The sequence below is a fragment of the Cryphonectria parasitica genome (assembly GCF_011745365.1).
Source record: "Cryphonectria parasitica EP155 unplaced genomic scaffold M406scaffold_6, whole genome shotgun sequence".
Classification (NCBI taxonomy): domain Eukaryota; kingdom Fungi; phylum Ascomycota; class Sordariomycetes; order Diaporthales; family Cryphonectriaceae; genus Cryphonectria; species Cryphonectria parasitica.
Genome location: NW_024468914.1, coordinates 2,217,428 through 2,243,184, shown reverse-complemented (window position 1 = coordinate 2,243,184; position 25,757 = coordinate 2,217,428). Strand labels below are relative to the sequence as shown.

General features: G+C 52.8%; 6 protein-coding genes and 1 non-coding gene across 7 annotated transcripts; 5 read left to right on the top strand and 2 right to left on the bottom strand.

The window, feature by feature from the left end:
- The first annotated feature begins 727 nt into the window (after positions 1 to 727).
- M406DRAFT_103881 (uncharacterized protein) lies at positions 728 to 1,401 on the top strand. The gene has a single exon (XM_040915086.1). It carries the CDS (start codon positions 1,088 to 1,090, stop codon positions 1,295 to 1,297), a length of 210 nt encoding a protein of 69 aa, XP_040774563.1. The 5' UTR covers positions 728 to 1,087; the 3' UTR covers positions 1,298 to 1,401.
- A 5,758-nt stretch (positions 1,402 to 7,159) lies between these two features.
- Positions 7,160 to 9,151, top strand: M406DRAFT_293211 (putative MFS monosaccharide transporter; the record flags this gene model as incomplete). Its single annotated transcript, XM_040919074.1, has 3 exons — positions 7,160 to 7,802; positions 7,887 to 8,957; positions 9,035 to 9,151. The coding sequence occupies exons 1-3, from the start codon at positions 7,293 to 7,295 to the stop codon at positions 9,149 to 9,151; spliced, it is 1,698 nt and encodes a 565-aa protein (XP_040774562.1). The 5' UTR covers positions 7,160 to 7,292.
- Positions 9,152 to 12,969: 3,818 nt separating this feature from the next.
- M406DRAFT_263071 (uncharacterized protein) lies at positions 12,970 to 14,968 on the top strand (the record flags this gene model as incomplete). Its single annotated transcript, XM_040917561.1, has 2 exons — positions 12,970 to 13,691; positions 13,843 to 14,968. The coding sequence occupies 2 exons, from the start codon at positions 12,970 to 12,972 to the stop codon at positions 14,966 to 14,968; spliced, it is 1,848 nt and encodes a 615-aa protein (XP_040774561.1).
- Positions 14,969 to 15,557: 589 nt separating this feature from the next.
- Positions 15,558 to 15,638, top strand: M406DRAFT_t94. The gene has a single exon. It is a non-coding gene; the product is annotated as a tRNA-Thr (tRNA).
- Positions 15,639 to 15,874: 236 nt separating this feature from the next.
- M406DRAFT_293206 (uncharacterized protein) lies at positions 15,875 to 17,468 on the bottom strand (the record flags this gene model as incomplete). The annotated part of the gene is made up of 3 exons (XM_040919073.1): positions 15,875 to 16,889; positions 16,980 to 17,214; positions 17,305 to 17,468. The coding sequence occupies 3 exons, from the start codon at positions 17,466 to 17,468 to the stop codon at positions 16,116 to 16,118; spliced, it is 1,173 nt and encodes a 390-aa protein (XP_040774560.1). The 3' UTR covers positions 15,875 to 16,115.
- A 1,723-nt stretch (positions 17,469 to 19,191) lies between these two features.
- On the top strand, positions 19,192 to 20,301 carry M406DRAFT_332067 (uncharacterized protein; the record flags this gene model as incomplete). Its single annotated transcript, XM_040920712.1, has 4 exons — positions 19,192 to 19,275; positions 19,361 to 19,569; positions 19,604 to 19,772; positions 19,927 to 20,301. 4 exons carry the CDS (start codon positions 19,192 to 19,194, stop codon positions 20,299 to 20,301), a joined length of 837 nt encoding a protein of 278 aa, XP_040774559.1.
- Positions 20,302 to 21,049: 748 nt separating this feature from the next.
- Positions 21,050 to 22,142, bottom strand: M406DRAFT_357133 (NAD(P)-binding protein; the record flags this gene model as incomplete). Its single annotated transcript, XM_040923599.1, has 2 exons — positions 21,050 to 21,431; positions 21,543 to 22,142. The coding sequence occupies 2 exons, from the start codon at positions 22,140 to 22,142 to the stop codon at positions 21,144 to 21,146; spliced, it is 888 nt and encodes a 295-aa protein (XP_040774558.1). The 3' UTR covers positions 21,050 to 21,143.
- Positions 22,143 to 25,757: the final 3,615 nt, after the last annotated feature.

The following is a 25,757-nucleotide window of genomic DNA, read 5'->3' as shown; positions in this document are numbered from 1 at the left end:
ACACTGCATCCCGCAGTATCGTGATGCCCACAAGGGGTCGTCTCCTTATTCTCCTTGTTGTATTCAGGAAGATAAGAAACAAGACACAGAAAAAAGCTGCCGAAGCCACCCAGCGCAGTGAGACATCTGTGCTTCAACACCACCTACCATTCATCCATCTTGCAAAGCAATTGTCTTTCCACGTGCCGCTGCGCGCGGGAAACGGGACCTGGCCCCTCCCGGTTCTTCACCGCCCAGCCAGCCAACGAAACATACTTGCTGCTCTCGCGCACACGACAGAGACTTGTGCGAGAGAATGCACGTCAACATTCACTGATGGTGGCCTTGCCGCAAACCAGAATAGAAACAAAGAAGGCAATCCTCTACCCCCAGATTCCCCATTTGGCTGCCCCGCAGGCAGACTCGGATAAGTCGGCACCCAGAATTCCCACATCACCTCATGCTTAGCAAACCACTCCCCCTCCCCCACAGACCAACACCACCCACCCCATCTTTTCATCCCCTCTCATCTCCACGCGGCAAGCATGCGAGGCAATCGAGAGAAAGAAAGAAAGAGCAAACAAGCTTATATCCGGCATGTAACCCCCCCACTTCCTCTCCAGCCCCCCCCCCCCCAACCTGTCTCGCCCGAGGAAGCACCGATATTGTTCTTCTTTTCTCTTCTTTTTGTTGAGGCTCACGGCGTGCAGGCTGACGGACCCTGCTTAAGCTTACTTTGGAGCTTACACAGACGTTGAGCTGGAGGAGTGTGCGCGGGCACAAACAATTTCGCGCACTCACACATATCTCTTTCAATGGTTGTAGTCCAGTGTCTAATAGGCTTTGTGGCCATAACCGTCGACAGTGCCGTGATAATGTGAAGCGACTCAGCAAACCAACTATTTGTTGAAACCTTGATGGAAAAAAAGTGAGCCGTGGAACTTCTCCCTCTCTCTCTCTCTCTCTCTCTCTCTTTCCCCTGCGCTGCCGACCTGCAAGTACTATCAGCGGTGCATCAAGTTGATATATAGACCCCCTGGTTACGTGTTCCAGACCAGAGATTTCGGCGGTCTGTGAGCCTAATGTGCTTGGACCGTCACTGACGGACATGTCTCAAGGGACAGTTCTGCTTGCGCCGGCTTTTCTTGTGCGCCACAGATATCAAGTACCTGTTGGACGACCACTGGTCTCAAGGAAAGAGAAGGAAAAGGTACCACCACTTCCCAAAACAAGACCCCCAACTTGGGAACTTTCCATTGCCGTGCTTGGTGCCCCAAGGCCTCTGACAATGGACGGAATCTATGCGCTTCTTGTCTGACACACGCACAAACACACACGTCCGTCCATCCCCACCCTCCACCCGCCCTTCCTCAAGGCGCTTGTGTGTTCCGTCGATGGGGCGGTGTGACAAGGCAAAAGAGGCGCCCCCCCCCCCTTCTCTCACTGCCGCCTCACTAGTGGCAGGAAAAACAAATGATAAACAAGACCGCGCAGATATATTGGACGCCATACGCGTGACGTGGCATGGCGCAAGGGGAAAGTGTCTCACCGGCGCTACAACGGCATGTCGACAGCCTCCAGAGGCAATTAATCAAGAGGTGTGTGTGTGTGTGTTTCACGGCACGGCTCCCTGCATTGTGCATGACGCATGACGCTAGCCAACGCTGCTTTTCTTTCTTTTCCTCCTTCTCTTCGGTTCTCTTTTCCAGACAGGATGTCTATACGAGCAACACACCCAGTGAAGTTTCCTACTGAGAGGAAGACGAGGAGATAGATAGGAGGAAGGGGATAAGAGTGTAGATGGGAGGCGGGCAAGGGTGAGCATGTATGTGTGTGTGTATGTGTGTGTCTGTGTGGACGTAAAAGAACGACCCAAGCATTGTCATCTATAATGTGTCATCCTTGATGGCACCCATCGAAGAAAATGAGGAATCTTGGATCAGAAAGTGAGAACCAAGATTTGCCCAAGTAACCCTCATCGTCTTCCCCCGCCCCCACAGGATGGCGGTTCGCCCCGTGCCACGTGAACACATGGCCGGGGGAGCACACACGTAAAGAGGACGGATCATAATTCCTCTTGATTTACCCACGAGAATGGTACAAGATGAAAAGGGATCAACAAGCATGTCCTGGCGTAACGTGTTGAGGCGTGTCACCGTGCGACAGTCTATAGGTTTTGTGCCCGGCACAAGTAAGCACTCTAAAACCGCGGCGCGATGATCATGTCTACCGGGTAAAATCCAGGGCGGGAACACGTCCCCCTAGATGATCCGCTGCATGGAATTAAATCCGTTGCAATTTTGATAACCGGAAGCATTGGTCTACCCCTTTACGCATCCGTCCAAAACATTTCCTTGTTCGGCGGCAGAACTATTTGCCGAGCTTAAACAACTTATCATCATCATCATCATCATCATCATCATAATTATCGGCTCACGTGCTCTCGATTCGGAGACTTTAATGCTAATGGCTACGCTTGAGACCGCGAACACCACATGCATTTGGAATGCGCTTTTCAGTTCGCTCATCCGATGCTGCTGCCAAGGCACTAAAGGCTCTCTGGGCGATGCGAAAGCGCCGAGACCTTGCGTTGAACTAGTCCTCAGAATGCTTTCGACACAGACCGCTGGGTCGACATAGCAACATACACTATTATGCAGGCCCCATAGTGTAGTACCTGGGCTTGCCAGGCAGACCAGGGAGAATCTAGACGCATCACAATCCGGGTGCCGGCCCCTAGCGTCTCGTCAGTTCTGGTCAGTCCATGCTCGAGACGAGCAAGTCTCGAGCAATGCATCCGTTGTGTGGTGAGACGATGTTTTTCCCTTCTCTCTCTGGAATGTTTGTACCAACGGACTTAGGCGTAGGGTGAGCCTTGCCGTGCAGACGATGACGAGGAGGAGGAGTCTCATGTTGAGGATCCGCTGGCTGAACTTTGTAAGAAGAGGATCCCGGGTCTGGGGAAATGAGGCCATATTCGGACCGATGACAGGCATCACGAGGTCCCAGCGGGTCCAGCTTGGTGCTCAAGCCTGACGGGTCCTCCCTGATGAGAGCTACTGCGGACGTCTGTGCTGTGTAGCTAGCTGAGGCTCAATGAAGAAAATAAAGAAAAGCTAAAGCAAGAAGATGGAAAAGACAAAGCGGCCGGTGCAAGAGTCTTTCATCAAGCAGGTCATGTTGTCAGTCAGTCAGTCAGTCAGTCGGTCGGTCGGTCGATTGGTCAGTTCATGAAGGCGCCATCTTGCATCGCAGATAGTTTAAGCCCCGAGGCATCCGAATTCCAAATCGGCGCTTGTGAGGGCAAATGAGTTGGATCTGCTCAGCAACTCGTAGAATCGACCTAGTCATGTTGTTCTGTCCAACATGATCAACATGACAAGGCCAGCAATACCGATGATCCACCAGACTGGATGATTGTATGCATGGGGTCGATGCAAAATAAAAGGCTGGTCCGATCGAGCGCAAGACCCGACAAGATGGTGGCGTCTGCACACCCCCATCGCCAGACATGGCTGCCATGTGTCGGCGTAGCAGTCGCTGCTTGGTATGATACCCCCAACCTTGTCTGTTGTGGTGCACTTCTTTTGGCATTGCGTCGCCTCCTAGATCAACGCCTGGATCATGGGAGCTGTTATAGCCCAATGCAGCCTCACCCATGTGATGTCGAGAATCCAGCCGTTGTGTGTAATGTAGTGGTGTTGACTGCGTGGAGCGCAAGCAATAGTGAGTTTGCGGAGCCCCGGCCGGGGTTGGAATCCCAAAATCTTGGGGCCCCCAAACTAGTTCCACAGAGGGTCTAGATATGGGAGTGGGGACTGGCAAATTCTGTGAGTGAACAAATATGCTTGAATCCTTGGCACACAGGCTCACGCCTCTGTTTGAAGACTAGCGGTCCCACCAGAACCTGCAGCGTGTGTGGGCCGCGGACGTGCCTAGGCGATCTTGTTGGCTGCAGATACATGGTACCAATCTCGTTCAGATGGAAAAAGTGACTCCTCAAACTGACTTTCGCGTCCCACATTCTGCAAGTGAAAACTGATCCTCTCTCTTACGCCCCCCCCCCCTTTCCATACATCCTCACTCTCCCTGCATGGCGGCAGAATGTAAAAGACAGAAAGACAGAAGAACCACAGGAGAGTAGTAATACAAGCGCATTGAGATAGGGGCGGCGAGACAGGATGGACCAGGGCCTGCAGTTCTGAGAACAGGAACGGCCTCAGATAGGTGCATGAGGTTGATTCTGGAGGAGCAGGTTGCAGCAGGCCAGAAATTTGTCGAGTGTCTCGCTTCGAGATTCCGCCGAATTGAAACGCTGAACTCTAGATCTGGGGGAGGATTCACCACTAGCGCAACCAGTACCACCGAGCCAAGCCCATGTGGCTGAACGGCCGAGCTGTGAGATTGGCCAGCCGACGACAATAAAGGATGTGCTAGCAGAGGGCTGTCTGGCCACACGCAGCCGTCAGTGGTGTTGTTGGTGGTGGTGGTAAAGGTGGCGTGTGTGTGGTTGGTTTCTGGTCGTCAGGTCACACTCCTCATTTTCTTTCCCCCTGCGGATCTGGAGTAAAAGTTAGGGCCAACAAACCTGGGGTCTGGGGAAATATCCACGTGGCGTTGTGGGAGGGATGCCATGTGGAGGTCCTTGAGTTTCCATTCTTTTTTCTTTCTCTCTCCCCCCCCTCTTTTTTTTCTCTCACTCTCTCTTCCAGCATCCACTTCTGGTGGATCTCTGTCTGTCCTGGTAAATATAGAGCACTCTGAGTTCAGATATGCCCTGGTCCCCTCCCCCTCTGCATCGCCTGAAGCTCTGTCTCTGATGAAACCATGGTGACGACATCTGCCTGTGGGTGGGATCTTTTTTCTTGTGAGCAAATGCAACGGCCGCTCACAGCATGACAGTTTCCGGGGTAGGTAAGTGCTCCGTACAAGAAACCAGTGATGAGGCCGAAAAGAGCCCGAACAATGCGAGCGTGTGCCAACGGTGCGCTATCGAGGGAGGGCCTCTGGGCGGGTTGGTCTCGGTAGCCCCCGTTCCATTTGGCGTGTATTCCCAGCGCCAAGCCAAGCCATCCCATGCTATGCATAGGAGATATGCCCACCTCGAGCGGCAGCCGGAGATGACATGACCATGACCCGACAGTATCCTCCGTTCCCAGCACTTTGGCTCCTTGGATCTCGCCGGCTTTCCCAAGGTCTCGGGTACGAACAGTCCCAGAGCGCTAGATGACTTCCTGGGGAAAACTTTTTTCTTTGTTCTCTGCGCAAAGGCACGGCCGAAGGCGACGACGAGGGTCCAGCACACTACCCCGGACCCCACACCGGGGGGTCTCACCTTCGGACGAGCTGAGACGGCACGGTGTGCACGTGAGGAAGTTCATCTTCTGACCCGTTGAGGCCGTCTGGGAAAAGAACTAGAACATATCTGGGGCCTGTTGGTAGGCAGCCAATCAAGACGTGTGGGCCAGTGGGGGATGGTTCTAGCCGTGGCCCATGATCGGCCCTTTTATGGGAATTTTGCGCCGGTCTGGGTTTTCGCGTATTCTTTTTTTGGCCTTAGTCACCGGCGTGTCCTCGGTTCGTTTTTAGACTCGACTCGACTCTCGACTCGTGCGCTAGGAGGCCGTCAACGAGTGCTTTGGAACCCGCCCGCCGGTGCTGGGGCGGCATAGCCAGTTGACTCGTTCCGTAACCGCACTCTGCAGGGACCACGCGGCTCTTTGGACACTGGGTTTGCTTGTCCATACCGCTGGCCGGTCCAAGTGTCCGGATCGATCGTACTATCACATACTAGAACTCTTTTCGAAGCCCAGCTGGCGAAAGCAGCCCACCCCACCTTGGTCCGACTGGCCCCGGGGGCGCAGGTTTGCTGGCTCAGGCCTAGAATTGCAGTAAATTTTCGAGGTCACGAGAACTAGACACAGTCGGACACTGCCGTAGGAGAGCGCTTGTGCTGCTAAGCGTCGTTCCACCGGGATGGCGGTGTCATCGTCCAGACCGCACCACGAGCCCCACGATCGTGAGCTTCACGGCCGCCATCGCCGTCTGCATCACGGACTCTAGGCGACCGCACAGAGCCGAGGCAAGATGTGTCAGAGAGCTGAGACGAGTCGGCACCGAAGGCAAACCATTCGTCACGAGACACGGAAGCCCTCAGCGCGAAAGTAGCTGACGTTCTCGGTGACGAGCTGAAAGGTAGCAGCACATGGAGAGGACAGCGTTGATGATGATTCCTGTTCAGGTTGTTGAAGAAATGTTCTGACTGATGGCCGTACGAGAAGCAGTTACGACCGCAGCCCTGGGCATGAGACTCAGCGGGCAGGAGCACCGGATTGTTCGTACCTGACCCCCCTTCTGAAGTTGCTTGACCCTTGACCCTTGCATTCTTCTTTTCCCACCTTATTTGCCTCCCCAAGGGCCAACCCCAGGTTTACGAGGTACCGAGGTACGGCCTTCTGCCACCTTCCCCAGGCCCTCCACGTTTCCACACACAAAGACCGGCGCCACTCTGGGGCCAGCGTTGTTTGACGGCTTGGTACGAAAGGGAAGAAAAAGAAAGGGGGAAAAAAAGAAAGAAAGAAAAAATCTAGTTGATGGTGAATGCTAGCCGCTACTAGTTGTGTCAACATGCATTGAGAGTGAAGCAGACGGGTGGTGGTGGTGATTGGTGTGTTCTTTTGTTGAGTGCAACGCATCAGTGAAGTGAGATAAGCCCAGCATGTGCGTTGGGGAGGTACAATGGTGAAGGTGCTGCGAGTTTGCATCGTTTTACTGCTGCATGTACGAGGTACGGAGCTGGCCGTCACATGTACCAAGTGTTCCTGAGTATTCGAGTACCTCAGTACCTTTTCTGCTGACCCCCCCCCCCTTTTCCTTGCTTCCCTGCTCGACATCCGATGCCCAGCACCATAACTATTGACCAGGAGGCCCTAAGCTACCCCTGTCCCAACCTAGTCGTCGTTCACGCATCCCCCTTGTTCCTGGGGTCCCTGGCCTGGCTGATCCGACCCCAGATTGGACTCCGGACCTGTCTGGGGAACCAAACCCTCTGGCCAATGCAGTCCCCCAAATACTATGAAAGGGTGAAAAGATTCATAAAGTCGGTCGTGTTCCCTTTTCTCCCATCTGTTTGTCCTTCATCTCGCTACCTTCCTCCTCCTCCATCTTCACACAAACACACACAAAAGAGTCTCTGTCTTGGCACAAGCAGCAGCACTCTCTACTATCTTCCATCTTTCCTCCTACTAAACACTTCTTCCTCCTCGTCTCTCTTCGAGCAACAACCACCCCTCCCATAGAAACCAAAGGTCGCAATGACTGCTGGGGAAAAGACCGAGTACGGTCATGAGCACGACGGCTCTGCCGTTACTGCTGCTGGCCTCCACACCACCACTGATGTCGAGCGCATCGAGGCCCCTGTCACCTGGAAGGCCTACCTGATCTGCGCCTTCGCCTCCATCGGTGGTATCTTCTTCGGTTATGACTCTGGTTACATCAACGGTGTGGAGGGCGCTGCCGCCTTCTATAAGGCCGTCGATGGCGCCTCCGCTACTGCTCTCACCTCGTCCCACCAGTCTCTGATCGTCTCTATCCTGTCTGCCGGTACCTTCTTTGGCGCCCTCATCGCTGGTGATGTGGCTGAGTTCATTGGCCGCAAGTGGACCGTCATTGTTGGCTGCGTCATCTACGTCTGCGGTGTCGTTATCCAGATTGCCACCACTCCCAACAGCTCAGCTCTCGGTACCATGGTTGCTGGTCGTTTCATTGCCGGTCTTGGTGTCGGTTTCGAGTCTGCTATTGTCATCCTGTACATGTCAGAAATCGTGAGTTTTGACCAACTACCAGTCCTTTCCTCTGATCTAGGTGTTCCTTTGGCTAACCAAGACTTTGCTTCCCTCCGAATGTAGTGCCCTCGCAAGGTCCGTGGCGCTCTCGTCGCCGGCTACCAGTTCTGCATTACAATCGGTCTGCTGCTCGCTGCTTGCATCGTCTACGGCACCGAGAAGTTTAGCGACCCCAAGGCCTACCGCATTCCCATCGGCATCCAGTTCATCTGGGGCTTCGTCCTGGGTGTCGGTCTGCTCTTCCTCCCCGACTCTCCTCGCTACTTTGTCAAGCGCGGTCGTCTGGACGCTGCCACCGATGCCCTGGCTCGTCTCCGTGGCCAGCCCCGTGACTCCGAGTTCATCCAGGTCGAGCTTGCTGAGATTGTCGCCAACGAGGAGTACGAGCGCCAGCTCATCCCCAACACCACCTGGTTCGGCTCGTGGGCCAACTGCTTCAAGGGCAGCCTGTGGTCCGGCAAGTCCAACCTGCGCCGCACTATCCTGGGTACCTCTCTGCAGATGATGCAGCAGTGGACCGGTGTCAACTTCATCTTCTACTACTCCACCCCCTTCCTCCAGTCCACCGGCGCCATCTCCAACTCCTTCCTGATCTCTCTGATCTTCACCCTCGTCAACGTCTGCTCTACCCCCGTCTCCTTCTGGACCGTCGAGAGATTTGGTCGCCGCAGCATCCTCATCATGGGCTCCGCTGGCATGACCATCTGCCTGTTCATCGTCGGCATTATTGGTGTCACCGTCGGCTTCAACAAGACCCACACCGTTGGTACCTCCACTGTGGCTGACAACATCAGCGCCGTGAACGCCCAGGTTGCCTTTATTGCCATCTTCATCTTCTTCTTCGCGTCCACCTGGGGCCCTGGTGCCTGGATCGTCATCGGCGAGATCTTCCCTCTCCCCATCCGCTCTCGCGGTGTGGCTCTCTCGACCGCCTCCAACTGGCTGTGGAACACCATCATCGCCGTCATCACCCCCTACATGGTGGGCACCGACAAGGGCGATGCCAACATGAAGTCCAGCGTCTTCTTCGTCTGGGGCGCGCTCTGCCTGTCCTCATTCGTCTACGCCTACTTCCTCATCCCTGAGACCAAGGGTCTGTCCCTGGAGCAGGTCGACCGCATGATGGAGGAGACTGTAAGTTCTCACACCACAACTATTACTACCTTCGTTTCTCTAGAATGAGAATGCTAATTGTTTTTTTCCTTTCATAGACTCCTCGCACATCTGCTGGCTGGAAGCCCACCACCACCTACGCCGCTGACCTGTCTGCCCACACCGGCAAGATGCAGCACAACACCGTCGAGGATATTGAGAAGAGCTCTGCCTAGATTTCCAACATCAGGTCTTGCTCCGGACACTTGGTGTCACCTACGCATGGTGGCATTTGGTATCTGTAATCTTTTCTAAGACGACGACGAAGCATAAGGAGGATGAATGAGTTCTTCTGGGTGGAGTTGGTTTTATGATTCCCTTTTTTTTTTCTCTAAAAAATCTGTAATACCCATGGGTTGGTCACTAGGGGCATTGGCGCAAAGAAGTTTATGAACGAAGATAAACGTGGATACCCCATCTCGTGGACGTTGGGTACGATAAAGCTGAGGTATAGCCTCTTAATTCCCATCGTGGGAATAAACTATGAATAGACAGAAATAAATTCTTCTACTTCAACTTACTTTTCTTCACCCAATTGGATTTTCTCTTGTGACGTCTTGAATTTGTAATTCCATTGGTCAAAAAGTTTCGCACTTCTCGCCCGGCGGAGATTGCGCTCCACGGTCCTGCAACCAATCACCTCTGTAGGGAAGCCCTCGGTCACTATTTCAGCTGACAATTTCGTTGAACCGAAGGATGCGAGAAATGCAGTCATCCTTTTTAGCCACATTATCGGAGGTGGTCCAATTGCTGTCCTGATGTCACCTCCTGGCGGTTTTCTTGCGGATAGTCTGCGGAAACTCCACAGCATGCGACTAGATGCTTGGTAGCGACACGTTGCACTCAAGCACTGACTCACTCCTGAAGGGTGGTTATGGGAAATTCTGACTGATATAGGGAGTTCAATAGAAGCTTTATCGATCTCCGTTACTTGCGTGTTGGTATGGGTAGGCTCATCCTCTGCGGAAAGCGTGCGTAGTCGTCGTTGTCGAGGCCCGTAGATATAGATTCGATGGTACTTGTTGTGCAATCAGTGCAACCACGGCTAGCTGAGGCTTGTTTCACATCTTTATTTTTTGCTTGTCCATGGGTTCTTTAGAAGGATCATTTTATTGTTGTGGTGACTGAGGTTGATCGCTCGCAACTCACGCTGCATATATTCCCACCAGCAAACACTCTCTTCTATTTTCTCTTATATATATATATGTGTGTGTGTGTGTGCGTGTGTGTGTGTGTAAACCCTTCCTGGATCCGAAAAACCATCCTGAACTAATGATCAACCATAGCATATGGCCGGTTGTAAGATGCATCGGGCTGGGCAGCATCGAGCATGCAGGTCCAGCAACCACGCTCACATCTCCTCTTCCATCTCCATCACTCAGCCCTTTAGCTGACCGCCCCAAAACAGATGGCTACATGTCCCTTACAACCCACGCCAACCCAATTGAACCACCCCTCCTCCTCTACAACTACACCCACTATTGCGCCCACGACTCAGCCACCCACCACCCGAGTATTCCCCACCACTTCCGAAGGTCTCTAATAACCCGATATCATCTTCACCTGCGTAAGCAACAACGCCGCCGTCCAGCAGACCTACGCCACCCTCACCAAAGAGTAACACTTCACAGGGAGAATCCTCATCGGCACAGAGACCGCCGCCTCCGAGACAGCAGATACGGCCGAGGCCCTGGCGCGCGCAGAGCCTTTTCCTTTGTCGCCTGCCCTGTCCTCGACCCTCTGGCTGCTACCGAAGCGGGCCCTGCTGCTCACTATCCCATCCAGGGCCATCGAGAAGATCAAGCCCTGCCTGACAGGTGGCACCAGAAGCAGCAGCACCCGAGGCATGTTCGCCCATGCCCTCCTCTGCCCCTTTCCCCGACAGGCCTGCAGGATAGCACTCATGATGAGGGATCGTGACCAACACTATCAACCTCGGCGTCATAGTCCAGCTGGCGGAGGCGGTGGCGTATGGGGCTGTGAGGATGGAGGCTGGTTTGAGTTTTCGGTTTGAAATTGGGTTGTGAAGGGATGACTTTTGGATCGGCGGAGGGAAAATGAGATTCTGCGTACTTGCTCAGCCAGAAGAGATCGGGTTTTCTTTTTTTTCCTTTCTGCTGCTCCTAATAATGATTTGATTCTTCAGTGATGGTCCAGTGACGAGCATTTGCAGAATGATTTAATGGCAACATAGGTATATATCATCTGAGAACATATTTAGTGTAGCAAGAAGAGAGCTTTTTTTCTTTCTTTTTCAGTAGTATAAGCCCCAGGTTGTGTAGGAATGATGTCGAAGTACATGTAACATAAGTTCGTGACTATAACTACACGAGGAAGGAGGGCGTCAGTTGAGCATATCGACTGAAAAAAAAAAAAAAAAACTAGTCTTCAGCGAATTTGGCAGACAGAAATAAGTGGTAATTGTTAGCACTAAATACTTACACCTCACCTCGAAACAATTAGAGACTATAACGAGCACCGAATTCTGTCTTTCAGTATGGACAGTAGTAATCACTGTTTTATCGTGGCACTACTGAAGTTAGTCACCCAATACAGCATACTACACTGGAAACGCCTCATGTCTGACCCGCTCAGTTTAGACTTCTTATTAATTGGTCGTGGGTCTTGTTGGAAAGCCGGGACAAGCTGATCTTGGAATCGTGCATCGAGTGGATCGACTAGCGGTGAGGTTCTGTAGTATTCCACAAAAGGATAACGAGGAGATCCATATCACACGTCTGTAGCCTTGCCATGTATGTAACTATAGCCTCCTACCTAATGAGAGTACAGATTTGACACAGGTGACTGAACCGAAGTGGGCAGAAGGAGCTGGTAGCAGTTCGCAAAGCCGCATCAAACTTTTGCCGGATAGCTAACCACTTGACACGTATGCCATAATGAGGATTGCGGTTATCACATGCTTTTAATTGGAGCCGATAATGTTTGCGCGGCATACGAAGTGTGTAGTGCCTAAGTCCGCTGACTCTGTTAATCTTGTCCAAGCCCCACAAGTCTCTCCAGTGTCTTTCTTCTTCTGTCCTCCTGATTCAACATCAAGTACATCCCTACCCAGTCGTTTGCTGACCTGGGTAATTGTCGCCAAGCCTGATTCCCCTCTTGAAAGGAGTTCCCTTTATGTGAATGCGGCTCATGTAACGCAGAGTCTTGGCCTGCGCAAGCTTCACGACCTTGGGGGGTTTATCGCTGGACCGGTCCGAGGCGGGATCTAGTGTGTTAGAACATTGAAGGAGAGCTGGGGAGGGATTAAGGGAACAAAAGTATGATAGGGGGAAAACGATCTTGGCATGAGCCACTGGAAACACATCCACTTTTCTTTCTCACTTCGGAAACCCGTACGACAGCCGAGGAACAAGTCCGGATCTCCGGCAGTCCCACAGTCCTATCAGGGGAGGGTGGTCTCTTGACCAGTGGATAAACAGGATGGGACCGCATGGCATTCTGAAAAGAGGTCTCTCCCGACCCCTGTTTCTTCTCGCAAAGGGACATTTTCTTACTGTTTTTGCTACTACCATATATAGTGTGTATTATGTAGTGTACTGTAACGACGTCAATACCCACACACAAGCTGCGATCGGCCTTGCATATTTGATAGCTAGACGCGTTCTTACGTGTCCCCCACCCTGTTTGAAACCTTGCACCAACGAGGAAAGGCTCATTATGAAAGGAGTGGCCCCCATAGCCGAGACCATGTGGGAAAGACCAAAGACCCTTAAACCTCGTGCGCGAGATTCTCTCTTGAAAGGGGGGAGGGGGACAGAGGGATGAAAAAGAGCTAAAAACTTAGAAAGGAGGAAGCGGGAAAAAACCCTAAGGGAGTAAATATTTTGAATTACTGAAGAAAAGACAACAACTATTCTCTTAAGCTTATCTTGGCCGTTGCCTCTCTTCCTTTATTCCTTCATGCCTTGTTTCCCATAGCGAGTCGCTATCGATACTCGTTGGGAATTTTCCCCGAGTGCCGATAAGAGCCAAGATGTTTGCACTCTCCCTCGTCCTCCTCCTTCTCCTCAACCTTGCCGCCCTCGTAAGAGCAGACGAGATCCACGAGAACTACACAGCCTACAACGCAGCCGAGTTCGGCATCTTCCCCAACAATGTTTTCAAGTCGGTCAACGCCAGGACGCCGCAGCTCCAGGTCAACATCTGGAACCGGACGGCCATGTCCCTAAGAGGATCACACATCTTCCTCCGACACGACGGGCATAACTCGGGCGTCGCCTCGCCGCCCCGGGACTCGGGCCCTCTGATCCTGCGCACCGACGACCTCAGCGCCGTCTACATCAACCGCACTTTTGACGCCTGCTTCAACGTGCGCGTGCAGGAGGACCGCGGGTCTGCGTACCTGACCTTCTACGGCGGGCCCATGAGCGGGATTGGGCTGGGCGACGGATATGCGCATGCCTTTGACCAGACGTATAGGGAGACATACCTCGTCGCGGCGCAGAAGCTGAGGGTGAAGGCCGACATCCACGAGTTCGAGATGACGGGCCACGGGACTGCGCTTGTGACGGCGTATGAGCTGGTCCCCTGGGACTTGAGCGCTTTTCTGGGGGGCACACTGCCCTTTAGGAGGGTGTATATAAAGGACAGTATTTTTCAGGAGATCGATCTCGATACCAACGAGGTCCTGTTTCAGTGGCGGGCTTCAGAGCACATTAATATGGGAGACTCGTACCAGCCTGTGGGAAATGGCCGGTCTGGGTACGTCTTCTTTTGCTTTTCTTTTCTTCTTCTCTTTCTTTCTTCTTCTTCTTCGCCAGCCTTGTATTCTCGGTGTTCCCCTCCTTCTCTGCCGCTTTCAAGGCCCATTTCCGTCTTCTAACACACACCCTCTCTCTGGACACAGCTGGGACTTTTTCCACATCAACAGCATACAAAAGAGCAAAGCAGGCAACTACCTCATCTCAGCCCGCCACATGCACGCCGTGTACCTGATCAGCGGCACAACAGGCCAGATCCTCTGGACCCTAGGCGGCAAGGCCAACGACTTCCTCGAGCTCCCCTACCCCGAAGGCAAAAACTTCACCTCGCCCTTCCTGACCATGGCCTGGCAGCACCACGCCGTCTTCTACCCAGGCACCGACGAGAAAGAAATGACCATCTTCGACAACCACGTCATCGACAGCGACCTCAAAGTGACGGGCTACACAGACTGCGTGCCGGGGCTCTGCTCCCGCGGCATCCACATCCGCCTCGACGCAGACGGCGAGCAAAAGACGGTCCAGCTGTTGCAGGAATACCTGCACCCGTCGGGCCTGGCCAGCGTCAGCCAGGGCAGCGTGCAGGTTCTCGACAACGGCAACGTCTTTGTGGGCTGGGGGCGGAACCCTTCCTTTACAGAGCACACGCCGGACGGCACGTGCGTGTTTGACGTGCAATTTGGGCCCTGGCGCATCTGGCCGGATCGCGACCAAGGGCTGGATAACTATCGTGCCTTCCGGCTCGACTGGATGGGCGCGCCGTACTGGCCACCTGATATCGCGGCACGGCGGGGCGAGGAGCACGATGATGTGGATGTCTGGGTGAGCTGGAACGGTGCCACTGAGGTGCGGCGCTGGGCCCTGCTGGGGAGTTCCTCGCCTGATGATCTCAATGGTGCCGACAAGATTATGCAGATTGTCGAGCGCGAGGGGTTCGAGACGCAGTTCTGGGTGCCTCTTATGCCGGAGGATATCACGCATGTGCGGGCTGCGGCGCTGAATGAGGCTGGAGATGTTATCGGGTCGACAGGGATTGTGGAGCTCAAGTCTGGGAATGTTCTTGTGGCTGCATATCCTGTGACGGAGGTCGAGACGTCAGAGGAGCCCGAGGAGGAGCAGGAGCAGGAGGAAGCGGAGGGAGAGAAGACAGAGGTTCCAGAAGGTACGCTTTCTGTCAGTCCTGAGGAGGAGGCCAGCAGTGACTGGTCGATTATTATTTTGAGGTTGGTGGGTTTTTGTCTTGGAATATGGCTCCTCAAAAGCATCTTCTGAAGGCGTATTCTGTTTGCATTTGGGTGCTTCTTTTTTTTGCTTTTTCCTGTCTGCTCGTTGATGATACCAACCGGAGTTCTCAACCATTAAATATCTGTCTATTGTTGGATGAATGTCATGCCATAAAAAAACCAAGTATTCATATCAGATCCACAAGATGAATGGGGAAGGCCCAGGTGAGAGGTCCATCAAGCCTACGATGGGACTCACTTACAGAAGAACAACCAAGTATTGGGACTGAGAAGTAACTATTAGAAATGAAATGATGGAATGTATATATGAGAGGGATGATTCTCCCTTCCTTCCTTTTCTTCAAGGACCTTTCTGAGGTAAGATTGAGTGGGTTGAGATCATATTAACTTCCTGCCGCGACAGTGGCTCAGTCTACACGAACACTTGACTAGCTGGCTATCTTTCATAACATTCCAGAAGAAGTCACTATAGAGCTTGATATTCGCCAGATAGGCTCACCTACAAATTTGTATACTTGTAGCTATAGCGAGGTGCAAAAAAAAAGGGTGTCATCCAAAGCTAGTTTAGACTATAGGCTACCCTACTCAGCCTAAAAATTGATAACCTGATAGGAGAAGCCTCTATGGCGTAGTGGTAGCGCGTCGCACTTGTACCATGTTCAATGCGAAGGTCTCTCGTTCGATCCGGGATGGAGGCATCCTTTTACTTTTTTTACTGTTACAAATTTTGAAATACTAATCCTCGATCGGGGATGATTTAGTCACTAACAAGTTGTAGAATGTTTTTTTTTTTTGTGCCAGCCTTGTTGCAGCTTGATGGGGCTGTTGATCGGGGTCGGCTGGGTGGACGCATGAGGGCCACGGTACAGGTACGAACATGACGGAGCAAACCAATTTCACCCGGGATTAACAATAGTAGATAAAATATGAAAAGCGTTGTAAACGTCGCTGATCTTTGTCTATGCTCCTCTTTGAGGGATGCAAGTCTAATGCACGCCACTCTATCCATGCTGTCAATGCAAGTCACTCTTCTAAGGACTTTCTTCCTGCCCTCCTGGCCCTTCCCCTTCCCCTATTACATGCCACACTAAGCCAAAGTGTGCTTTACAATAAAGTGATACAATGAGTAAGTGACACACAGAAAAGAGCCCCCTCCCCCCTCCTCTAATTTCACCCTAGCTCTTCCACGTCGGCACCACCTTCTTCAAGAAATTCATAAACTTAAACAACCCCACGGCGTACTCGACATTCCCCTCAGGGTCAACCACGCGCTCGGGAAACGCGATACCAGCACCATACAGACCCGGAATCGGCGCGCCTGTCTCCTTGTCGGTGAAGGCCCCCGTGACGTGCTCGAACCTGGGCGACACCGTCTTCCCATCCACGCGCAGCACAGGCAGCGGGTCGGCCTTGTACCCGATGGCCTGGCAGGCGTAGTTGCAGTCAGCTAGCTCACGCGCGTACGTCTCCTCCTCATCGTCACGGGTGGTGGCGACTTTCGCCAGGTGGGCCGACACGGGGGAGGCGGCGAGGACCTCGGGCTCGAGGTTCTGGCGGGCCCAGGTGGCGACCTCGCCCTTGAGGCCGGTGTTGTCGCGCAGGATCCAGCCGTCGCGCTCCTCGGCGTAGCGGAGGGGGTGGCGGGTGAACCACTTGATGCGCAGGTGCGGGTGGGTGGTGGAGGCCAGGTTGGAGAGGTTGCGCAGGACGAGAATGGCGGAGTGGGAGGCGCCAATGACGGCGACCTGGACTTTCTCGTGGCGGGGCAGCTCGGAGAGAAGTGTGGGCGAAAGGCCCGTGTCCAGTGGGATAGGGGCGCAGTGGTGGTCCTGGACGGGTAGGGGGCCGGTGACCGGCGAGGAGCCGGTGCAGAGGATGAGGCGGCTGGCGTCGACCTGGGTGGCCTGAGAGGAGGAGTCTGATGGTGAGATGGTTACGGTCCAGGTTGACTATCCGAGAACAAAAAGTGAGTCAGCGATTTGAAGTTGAGATTTGGACAAGATGAATGAGTTTGCGCGGTCAGAAAGAGGAGAACTCACGTTTGACCATGAGGCGTCGGTCACCCTGCCCTTGTGCTTGAACACCTCCTTGCTCTCATCCAAGCCTTCGGTCAACATCAGGCATAGGTCTGCTGCCTGTGCAATGTGACAAGTCTTTTCTGGATCCAGGCTGAGGAGATGGCTCATGGCGTTGGGCTCTGGTGTGTCCCTGGCGACCGCCTTGAACGACTCGACCCCTTCTGCATATTTGGTGAAGAACTTGACCTTGGTGTTTCTGGGAAGAAGAAGAAAGAGAGGGAGAGGGACAAGTCAGTCAAGAGAAGGAATGAGTAAGGGAATGAGTGAGAAAGGGAGGAAAACTCACGAGGGTACCTCACGGTAGTGCTTGTTCAGTCTGCCGCCGTCGAACTCGTCGTCGACCCATAATATCGGCTTCTTCTGCAGGTCGAGCAGGTTACCAACGACGCCGATACCACCCGCCCCGGCACCAACAACCACAGCCTCGTACCTGCGGTCGCTAGAGTACATCCTCGTCCAGCCCTGTGAGCCGTGAAACTGTCGCGGCGGCGTGATGGTTCCCATGTTGGTCGTAGTGGAGATCCTGGCCCCACCTGCACGTACTAGTGATGATCGTGATGGTGATGGTGACGACGATGACGATGACGATGACGATGAGGAGGATGAGAATGGCCTATGGAGGAGGTTGTTGGCAGCGGTGATGGTGGTGGCGGTGGTAGTGGTGGTGGCTGATCTTGGTGTGTATCCGGAGCGGTAACTCGCAGTGCAACCTCGGGGACCTCCAACAGCTTTGGCATAAAGGGAGGAGGTCCTTGCAGGCATGGTCGCCGTTCTTAAAGGCAGCATGCTGGCCATTTTTATCATCCAGAACGGGAGAATGAGAGGACGCGACAACCCTGCCTAGGGAGTACGTATACAGTAGAATGTTTCCCCCCCTTCTTCCCTCGTATGGATACGTTCTATGGGCCCCCCACACCCACTCGTGGGCCGGCAAAGACAAAGATACAGTTTTCTCGTACGTCCTTGTCTGGTAGTCGTATCTTTGTAGGGTGTGCAACCACCTCCAGAAGGAATCAGACCAGATTAGCTTCTGTCTGCCTCTTCCCCGTCCCTGCTCCTCGGTCGTGATTTGATAGTCGGAACCCGATGTCGATATCTAGGATACCAGGTCGTGGAGGTAGCGCACAACGGCAGTCCCAAAATAGGATGTGCGTTAGTAAAGAAAACAAGCCTTATAGGAAGCAGCCGCAGATTTGCAACACAGCCTGCAGATGTCGTGATGCGTAATCGCCAGGTTTCAGGCAGGTCACGTGAAGATAAGATGGGACAGGACGAGCGGGGTTGGCGAGGGCGTGGAGGGCAAGAGGGGTAAATTGGGGGTTCCATGCTACGTTGTACAGAGCGAGGCCCGGGGCTGTTGGTGGTGCCTGCCTCAGCTGGTGACTAGTGTCTGCCCTTGCGGGCGGACGAAGGCGGTGGACGGGTTGCGGGCTTCCACTGGTCACCGACATTTCCCCCTTCCCCTTCTTCATGTCTTTTGGTGCTGTCCTCTCGCAGGACGGGCATTGCCAAAACAACCCAACAGCTCAACAACCGTGCAGCTATGCAGCCATGCACCCCTGCACATGCCACGGAATGCGATGCTGTCCTTCCCGACTGGGCCCTCCAAGCCAGGGTCCCATGAGCCCGTGGGGACTTCAGCTCCTTCATACACTGCATGACACCTCACAACGAAGCTGGCTGACCGTAAGGCTAGAGGCTAGATCCAGCATGGGATGGGAGGAGGGGGCTGGGGGATATTCGGATGTCGGTCAACACACTACAAGACTATTCTAACACACACAAGATGAAACACACCACTTAACCTCTGTCGACACGTCATGATTCGCAAGCAGGCAGGGAGGCCGGCATGACATGTTGTTTCTGCCCTCAGGATCTGGAACGTGGAGCCTGTGTTGTCGACATCGCCGCGGCCCTGCATGCTTCCTCCTCTGATCCTATTATCTGCCTCGCTTCATCCATGCAACCTCCATGGCCTTCTGTGCTGCTCACGATGATGGCTCCTCTGCCAACTTGGTGCAGTAGAGTCGACAATGGCGCACCACGGAGCAACAGCACATCGCTGGATCCTGACGCTGGGCGTTGACTATAAAATGGTCCACCATAGTAGTAGGTCTTTGTTCTGGAACTCGGTAAGGCAGCATCAGATTTCAGGCTTGCAGCAAATATCAACATGGCTGGCATAATTCCTCAGGACGAGCGCTTTGACTACGACTTCCTCCAGGTCTTCTCTGCGGGCCGTTATGGGGGTAGTGATGTGAGGGACTTGGCACTGTTGGCCCAGATCATCACGGCCGGCGACCTCGAGAGCTGGGCATGATGCTTTCTACGCCCTTGCGTAGCGCGTCGAGGCCCAAGTGGAGGCTCGGGTCGGCAGTACCCCAGACTCCAAGCTTACCAAATCCCAGCGTGTCGGCATCAGGGACCGTCTCTTCGCTGCAGCCTCGTACGACCGCTCCGCCGATTTCTACCTGCATGGGAAACCCGAGGATCCGCACATCAACGCCCTCTGGGAGCGGCAAACGGCCTGCTTCGACCGCGCCCAGGCCATGTTGGGCAATGGCACCCGGCACGCCCCTGAAGAGCGCACAGGGCGACTCCGAGATCCCCATCATCTACTTCAGCGCTGCCGGCTCGGGTCCTAAACGCACCCTGCTTCTTGGCAACGGCTTCGGCGGCGCCCAGGAAGAGCTACTGCACTGGAACGGCTTCGCTGCCCTGGAGCGTGGCTTTAACATTATCACCTATGAGGGCGTTGGCTAGTGCAGTGTCGTGCGTAGCCAAGGTCTCGCTTTATCTACAACTGGGAGCGTGTCGTGACACTGGTGGTTGACTGAGCTCCCGAGACCGCTACCCCCCTGGGTATAGACCTGTCTAGGATCGTCCTGTTTGGTGAGTCACTCGGCAGCTATCTTTGTGTGCGCGCCGCCGCCTTCGAACACCGCCTCGCCGCCTCGCCGCCATCGTCGCCTGCGATGGCCTCTGGAACTTCGGCGTCGTCTACCTCCCCCGCACTCCTTTCGAGGCAGTTGAGCTCTACCGGTCCGGGCATCGTGCTGAGTTCGACGGCACATTCAACAAAATTGCCACGAGCAGCCGCATCCCGAACGCGATGCAGTGGTCCCTAGACCAGACTCTCTGGTCCTTTTGCATGAAGTCTGCATCTGAGTTCTTCGACCGCGTCGCCAGCTTCACCCTCGAGGGCGTCATCGGCGGCGTGCGCTGCCCCATCTTCATTGGCGACGCCGAGGCCGACTGTTCAAAGGTCAGCCGGAGCAGGTGAAGGAGGGCCTGAGGAACAGGGACCATCTGTACCTGTTTGACGAGGCGTCCGCGTCAGGAGCGCACTGCCAGATCAGGGCGGCAACGTACTTGAATGCGGTCATCTCTGACTGGATCGAGAAGCAGTTCCAGGCGCGACATGATTGTGAGAGGACGTCAGCTCTGATTCAGAGGTGACGGATAATCCCCTTAAGGTATGGTGTTGGGTGGAAAGAATGGTTCATTATGTCATTATGCAGAGGCCATGCACATTCAAAAGCTGAATGTAGGCATATGTACCCCTTTTTGAGGTAAATAATCCCGATTTTTACGCACCGCACGACTTTGCACCCGGAACACTTGGCATACTATCCTTGCCAACTTCACCATAAAGCTCAAGTAAGTAGTCACCATTGCAAGTGAATCATCAGTCAGGATGAGTGGCCGCATGCGAAGTTTGTTGCTTATCAAAGTACGTACTGTAGGAATGTGATTCTGCGGGCGGGATAAATCCATTATCTTTGTCCCACTCTCTTGCATTAGAGGAAATGGGAAATGGTCTAAGATTTAGTGGCGTAAGACGTTTAAATGTCTAGCGTAAGACCTTTAAATGTCTTCCTTGTCCCAACAGCCACGATTCAAACTGCACAGAACAGGAATAGTTGCTGAGAACTGTGGTCATACAAACTGGTGAAGTCCTGAATCTTATAATCTATCAGAATGGGTTCAAGGGACCATAACAATTCACCTGGCGTATGAGAAAGACCCGCGTCTTTTGAGAAATGTATAATTATTTCTTTTTTGTCTTTTATTTTCGTAACCGATATTTACCATTTACCTCGATTTCAAAGTCACAAAGGGTATCTAAGCATCCGCAATCTTCAAAACAGCCTTGCCAAAGTTCTTGCCCTGGAGCATGCCCACGAAGCCCTCGGCGGCATTGTCGATCCCCTCCGTGTAGTGGACCTTGGCCTTGAAGGTACCGTCGTGGAGCCACCCCTGCAGCTTCGTCTGGTGCTCCTGGTAATAGGCAGGGCCGAACCCTTCGTCACCGACAATGAAGCCCTGGAAGGTGATCCGCTTGGTGACGATGTTGGCAAGGTTCTTGACACCGTAGCTCTCGGAACGATCCTTGATGTTGTATTGCGAGATCTGTGGAGTTTCATTAGGCATTAGTCTTCAGCCTCTTTTCGGTTCTGGAAAGTTTTTGTATTCTTTCGGGGGGAAAAAATGTGAAAAAGAGGATTTGACATAAGTACTCACCATTCCACATGCGATGACGCGCCCGTTGGTCTTCAGAGCATCCAGAGCAGCCTCCAGGATCTCGCCGCCGACATTCTCGTAGTAGATATCAATACCCTCGGGAGCGAGCCTCTTGAGCGCATCAGCAGTCGACTCCTTCTTGTAGTTGGTGACGGCATCGAAGCCGAGCTCCTTGAGCACGAACTCGGCCTTCTCGTCCGACCCGACGCTGCCAATGACCCGCAGGCCCTCGTGCTTGGCGATCTGGCCGACAATGGAGCCGACAGCACCCGCGGCGCTGCTGACAAAGATGGTCTCGCCCTTCTTGGGCTGGCCAATCTTATACAGCGAGGACCAGGCCGTCAGGCCCGGCATGCCCAGGGCGCCGACGAACAGGCTGGGCTCGAGGCCGTAGGGGTTCTGCAGCTTGCGGGTGTTGGTGGCGGCGATGAGCCCCTTGGACAGCGCGGCGTACTCGGCGATGGGCGCAAAGGCCACCACCAGGTCGCCCTCCTTGATGTCTGGGATGTCGGACTTGACGACCTTGGCGACGCAGCTGCTGACCACGGGGCTGCCCAGCTCGAAGGCGGGTGAGTAGGACTTGATGCTGGCGTCGCGCATGCGGCCGCGCATATAAGGGTCGAAGGAGGCCACGAGGTTCTTGACGACCAGGCCACCCTCGGGGACGGCGTTGAGGTCGATAGGGCGGTCTTCAACTGTGATGTCCTGACCCGGGACTGGGAGGCCCTGGGGGACCTTCTGGAAAACGAAAGTCTTGTTTGGGGTCGACATTGTGTTTGCTTTTGTGACTAAAAGCTTTGTGTGTGTGTGTGTGTGTGTGTGTGTGTGTGTGTGTGTGTGTGTGTGTTGGGAGGAATAGGGAGGGGTAATAGACGTGAGAGGTGCGTATTGAAGTATTTGGTGGTTGAGAGGATGATGAGCTCAGGCACAAGCACACAGACGTAACACGGTAGGGTCGTGAGCTTTTTAAGAGTATATAGGCATATCCTCACGAGTCATGGAATCGACAGATAAAACGCAGCATGGCAATCTATCCATAGTTAAGCACGCAGGTGCGGGGCTTCTCATCGTCGAATATGGAACATTCTGAAGACAGCATTGTGACGGAGGCTCCGCGAATGTGACGTGATGGATGAATAATACAAGCAGCTTCTTCCTGGCCCCACTATGAAAACCCCTCCTCCGATGGGAAAAGTTTCTAGGGGTGCTTCTATCCATCGGTCTCTTCCGTGTGCGAGTCTGAAAAAGGTCTAGGATGTTTTCGTGACAGAGCGGTTGCGGTCTTGACCGTTTTCTTTCTTCCCTCCTGGCCCGAGGCTGTCGATAGTGGGAAAGCTTGGTAATACAGATACAGTTGTGCCGAGGCCCAAAACCTGCTGTGGCAACGGGGGTCCGTCTTGTCTGGTGGACCTGGTGGTGGCACTGACTTGGGTGGCTTTGGCTTTGAACATCAACGTACCCTGCAAACGGATTTCGGCGTTCGATTTTGCAGATCCCGTCAGCTAAAAGCTGCACTGCTAAGGCAGTACTGGACGCAGCATGCTTAGATTCATTACTGTCAGTACAGATTGATCGTCGATGAGGACGATCGTATGGATTCTCAACATGGAAGATTTTTCTTTTTTCTTCTTCTCCTCCAGGATGCAGGTACCACTTGTATAGAGTTTGTGAGAGCTGCGGCCCGTAGTAATTAATAAGCTTCTCACTGCATAGAAAAATGTTGAGGTGTGCCTCGGCATATATTTTGTCTCAAGTCTCCAATTATTAGAGGCTGTGCAATAACTAGCAAATGCCCAGCGACGCGCAGCGCGGGCATTATACATTCCCATACAAAATTCCTGAACTAATATTAGACTCACTTCAGCGAACAAATACTGTCATCAAGCAAGATTTAACTATTACAGTATTATTGCGTGGAAGCACTTTCATCGAATGAATAAATATAATTCAGCTTCGATGGCGAATTATGAAAATTCATCCCAAGAGTTTTGGGTGCGGATTTAAACAGCTCTACAAAGACTCAGCTCTCCACAACTTACGCATGATCGTCAATCAATTACCTGGTCTATCACTGCAAACTGTACCGGCTCGTTCTACTGGTGAGAAATATAATGATAATTTTTTGATCATCATCGCAAGCGAATAGCACCTCGTCGTCATTTACGCACGATACCGAATCAAAACCATTGAATTGCAGGGGGAAAAGATTCATGTTGAACTATCTATAAACGCTGTTGTACTACACAATCGACAAAATGGTCTTCTCTTACTAATGATTAAGTGACTACTGTGAACGACACATTCTGTCTACAATTCCCTTTGCGTCAGACGCAATGAGCAGGGAAGATATCATCGAGATAAATCCCCTGATCTACGAGGCCTCAGAGGCCGCGGCCACGGTGAATAAACGGCCGAGGCGCCAAAGCGAGGATTCTCATACCTTGGCGGCGGCTCAATGATACTCTCGTAACTCGGCGGCGGTCCCATATCTTCATATTGTGGTGGAGGCGTCCTCGTCACCACAGCGGTCAAAGTCTGCAGTTCTATGCCCTCATCAGCTTGGGGCCCTAGATGCACAATGTTCGTTCTCAACCTCTCCCGCCGCGACGCACTCCCGGAGCGTGGCCACAGGCCTCGCAGTCCGCGCGTCCTCGCCTCGGAACGGCCGCGGTCCAGCCGGAATGCCGGAAGTCTATCATGGATATCATGGATGATCGTCGCCCTGTTTGTTGTTCTGTCCCGACTGTGTCTCCAGCGTCGGTCAATGAACTTTTGCCCGCACACTGCTAGTAGCAGTACGAGCCCACAGAAGAATATAGCTAGCATAGTGATCTCAGCAATGATCATGCCCCTAGAACCTTTCTTGTGCGGCTTTAGGTTGAATACTGGTGAGTTGGCAAGGAGGGAATCAGATGCATTCTTCATAAATACCTGGTATGCGTAGCTAGGGTTGAGAGTGGTGTTGTTGGCGGGAAGCTGATGAGCGCCCGGGAAGGGATACAACCACTCCGTAATTGCTTTTCTGGAGAGGTCAGCGGTATCTAAAGTAAACAAATTACCCTGTTAGTACCTCATTAAATCTCTCTTCAAGCTCACCTTCAGTATGGACGATATTGAAAAAGAGAGAACAAAGAAAAAAAATAAGAGGTAACCTCATACCGTTGCTAATAAGAAAGGTCTGGGACATCTGAGAGTCTGTTAGATGGGTGGTGCTATCACTACCTGTCAAGAAGATTGCAAACGCATAGTCTGCGTTTTCGGGAGAATCGCAAGTGACATTGGCTACGGCTTCTACGGTGAGGTGAGGTGGCTTCATGGTGGTGTAATTGAGTGCATCCGGGACAGCCACCGACCATTCCACACAGTTTTCGTCATTGCAAAGGAGGGATGTAGAGGTCACTGCGAAGAAATTGGTGCCCAAAGTAAATCGTAGCAACATCATAGAGAAGTAGTAATGGCCCATGATGCTAAGGTTTGTCCTTTTAGGTTTTCAGGGCTGATGCGACTACTTGTGAGGTCTCCAGTTCGTTAGTATGGCGGGAAGCTTATTTGATGGGAGGGAATTGGTCAAGTTGATAATGTATTGGAGGGAAGCCTTGGGAGTATGTTTGCAGATGGAATGTTGTATTTATAGTCGGTCGGAGTAAACGGACAAGTGCTTTTCTGGCTGTGATTCAGAACGCCTGTGTATGTGATACGCTTCTCCTCAGTCACAGTATATCGAGTTTCAGAAGTGCGGAGCATTTCATTAAATCACTCAGTAGTTTGATCATTCGACCTCCAGTGATTGAAGCATATTTTTCATCTTGGAAAACAAATGTTACATTCCAGGATGTGTGCAATCTGGCCAGAAAGAACCAACAGGAGCAAAGATTCAAGCTTGAGGTTACTACTCTTGTGCAACCTAATCAAACCCATATACAATCACACCAAGAGCAGAATTGTCCCGGTGACCGAGTTGCTCAGTCCACTTCTCTACTGATGTGAGTGTTGAGAGTGATGTGCTGCACCTACGCAGGCTCTGATAAACCCGATACCCAATGCCCACAGGAGTGACAGTGCGACAGTTTTGAATGCTGTTCCGTCCTTTTTTCTCTTTTTCTCTTATTTATTCCTCAAACTCAATTATCTAAGTTGAACGCCATTGGCCGTTGATAGGGCTGACCTTATTTAGCAGACACAAGGGAGAATGTCTAGATTTTCATACTGTTCCAC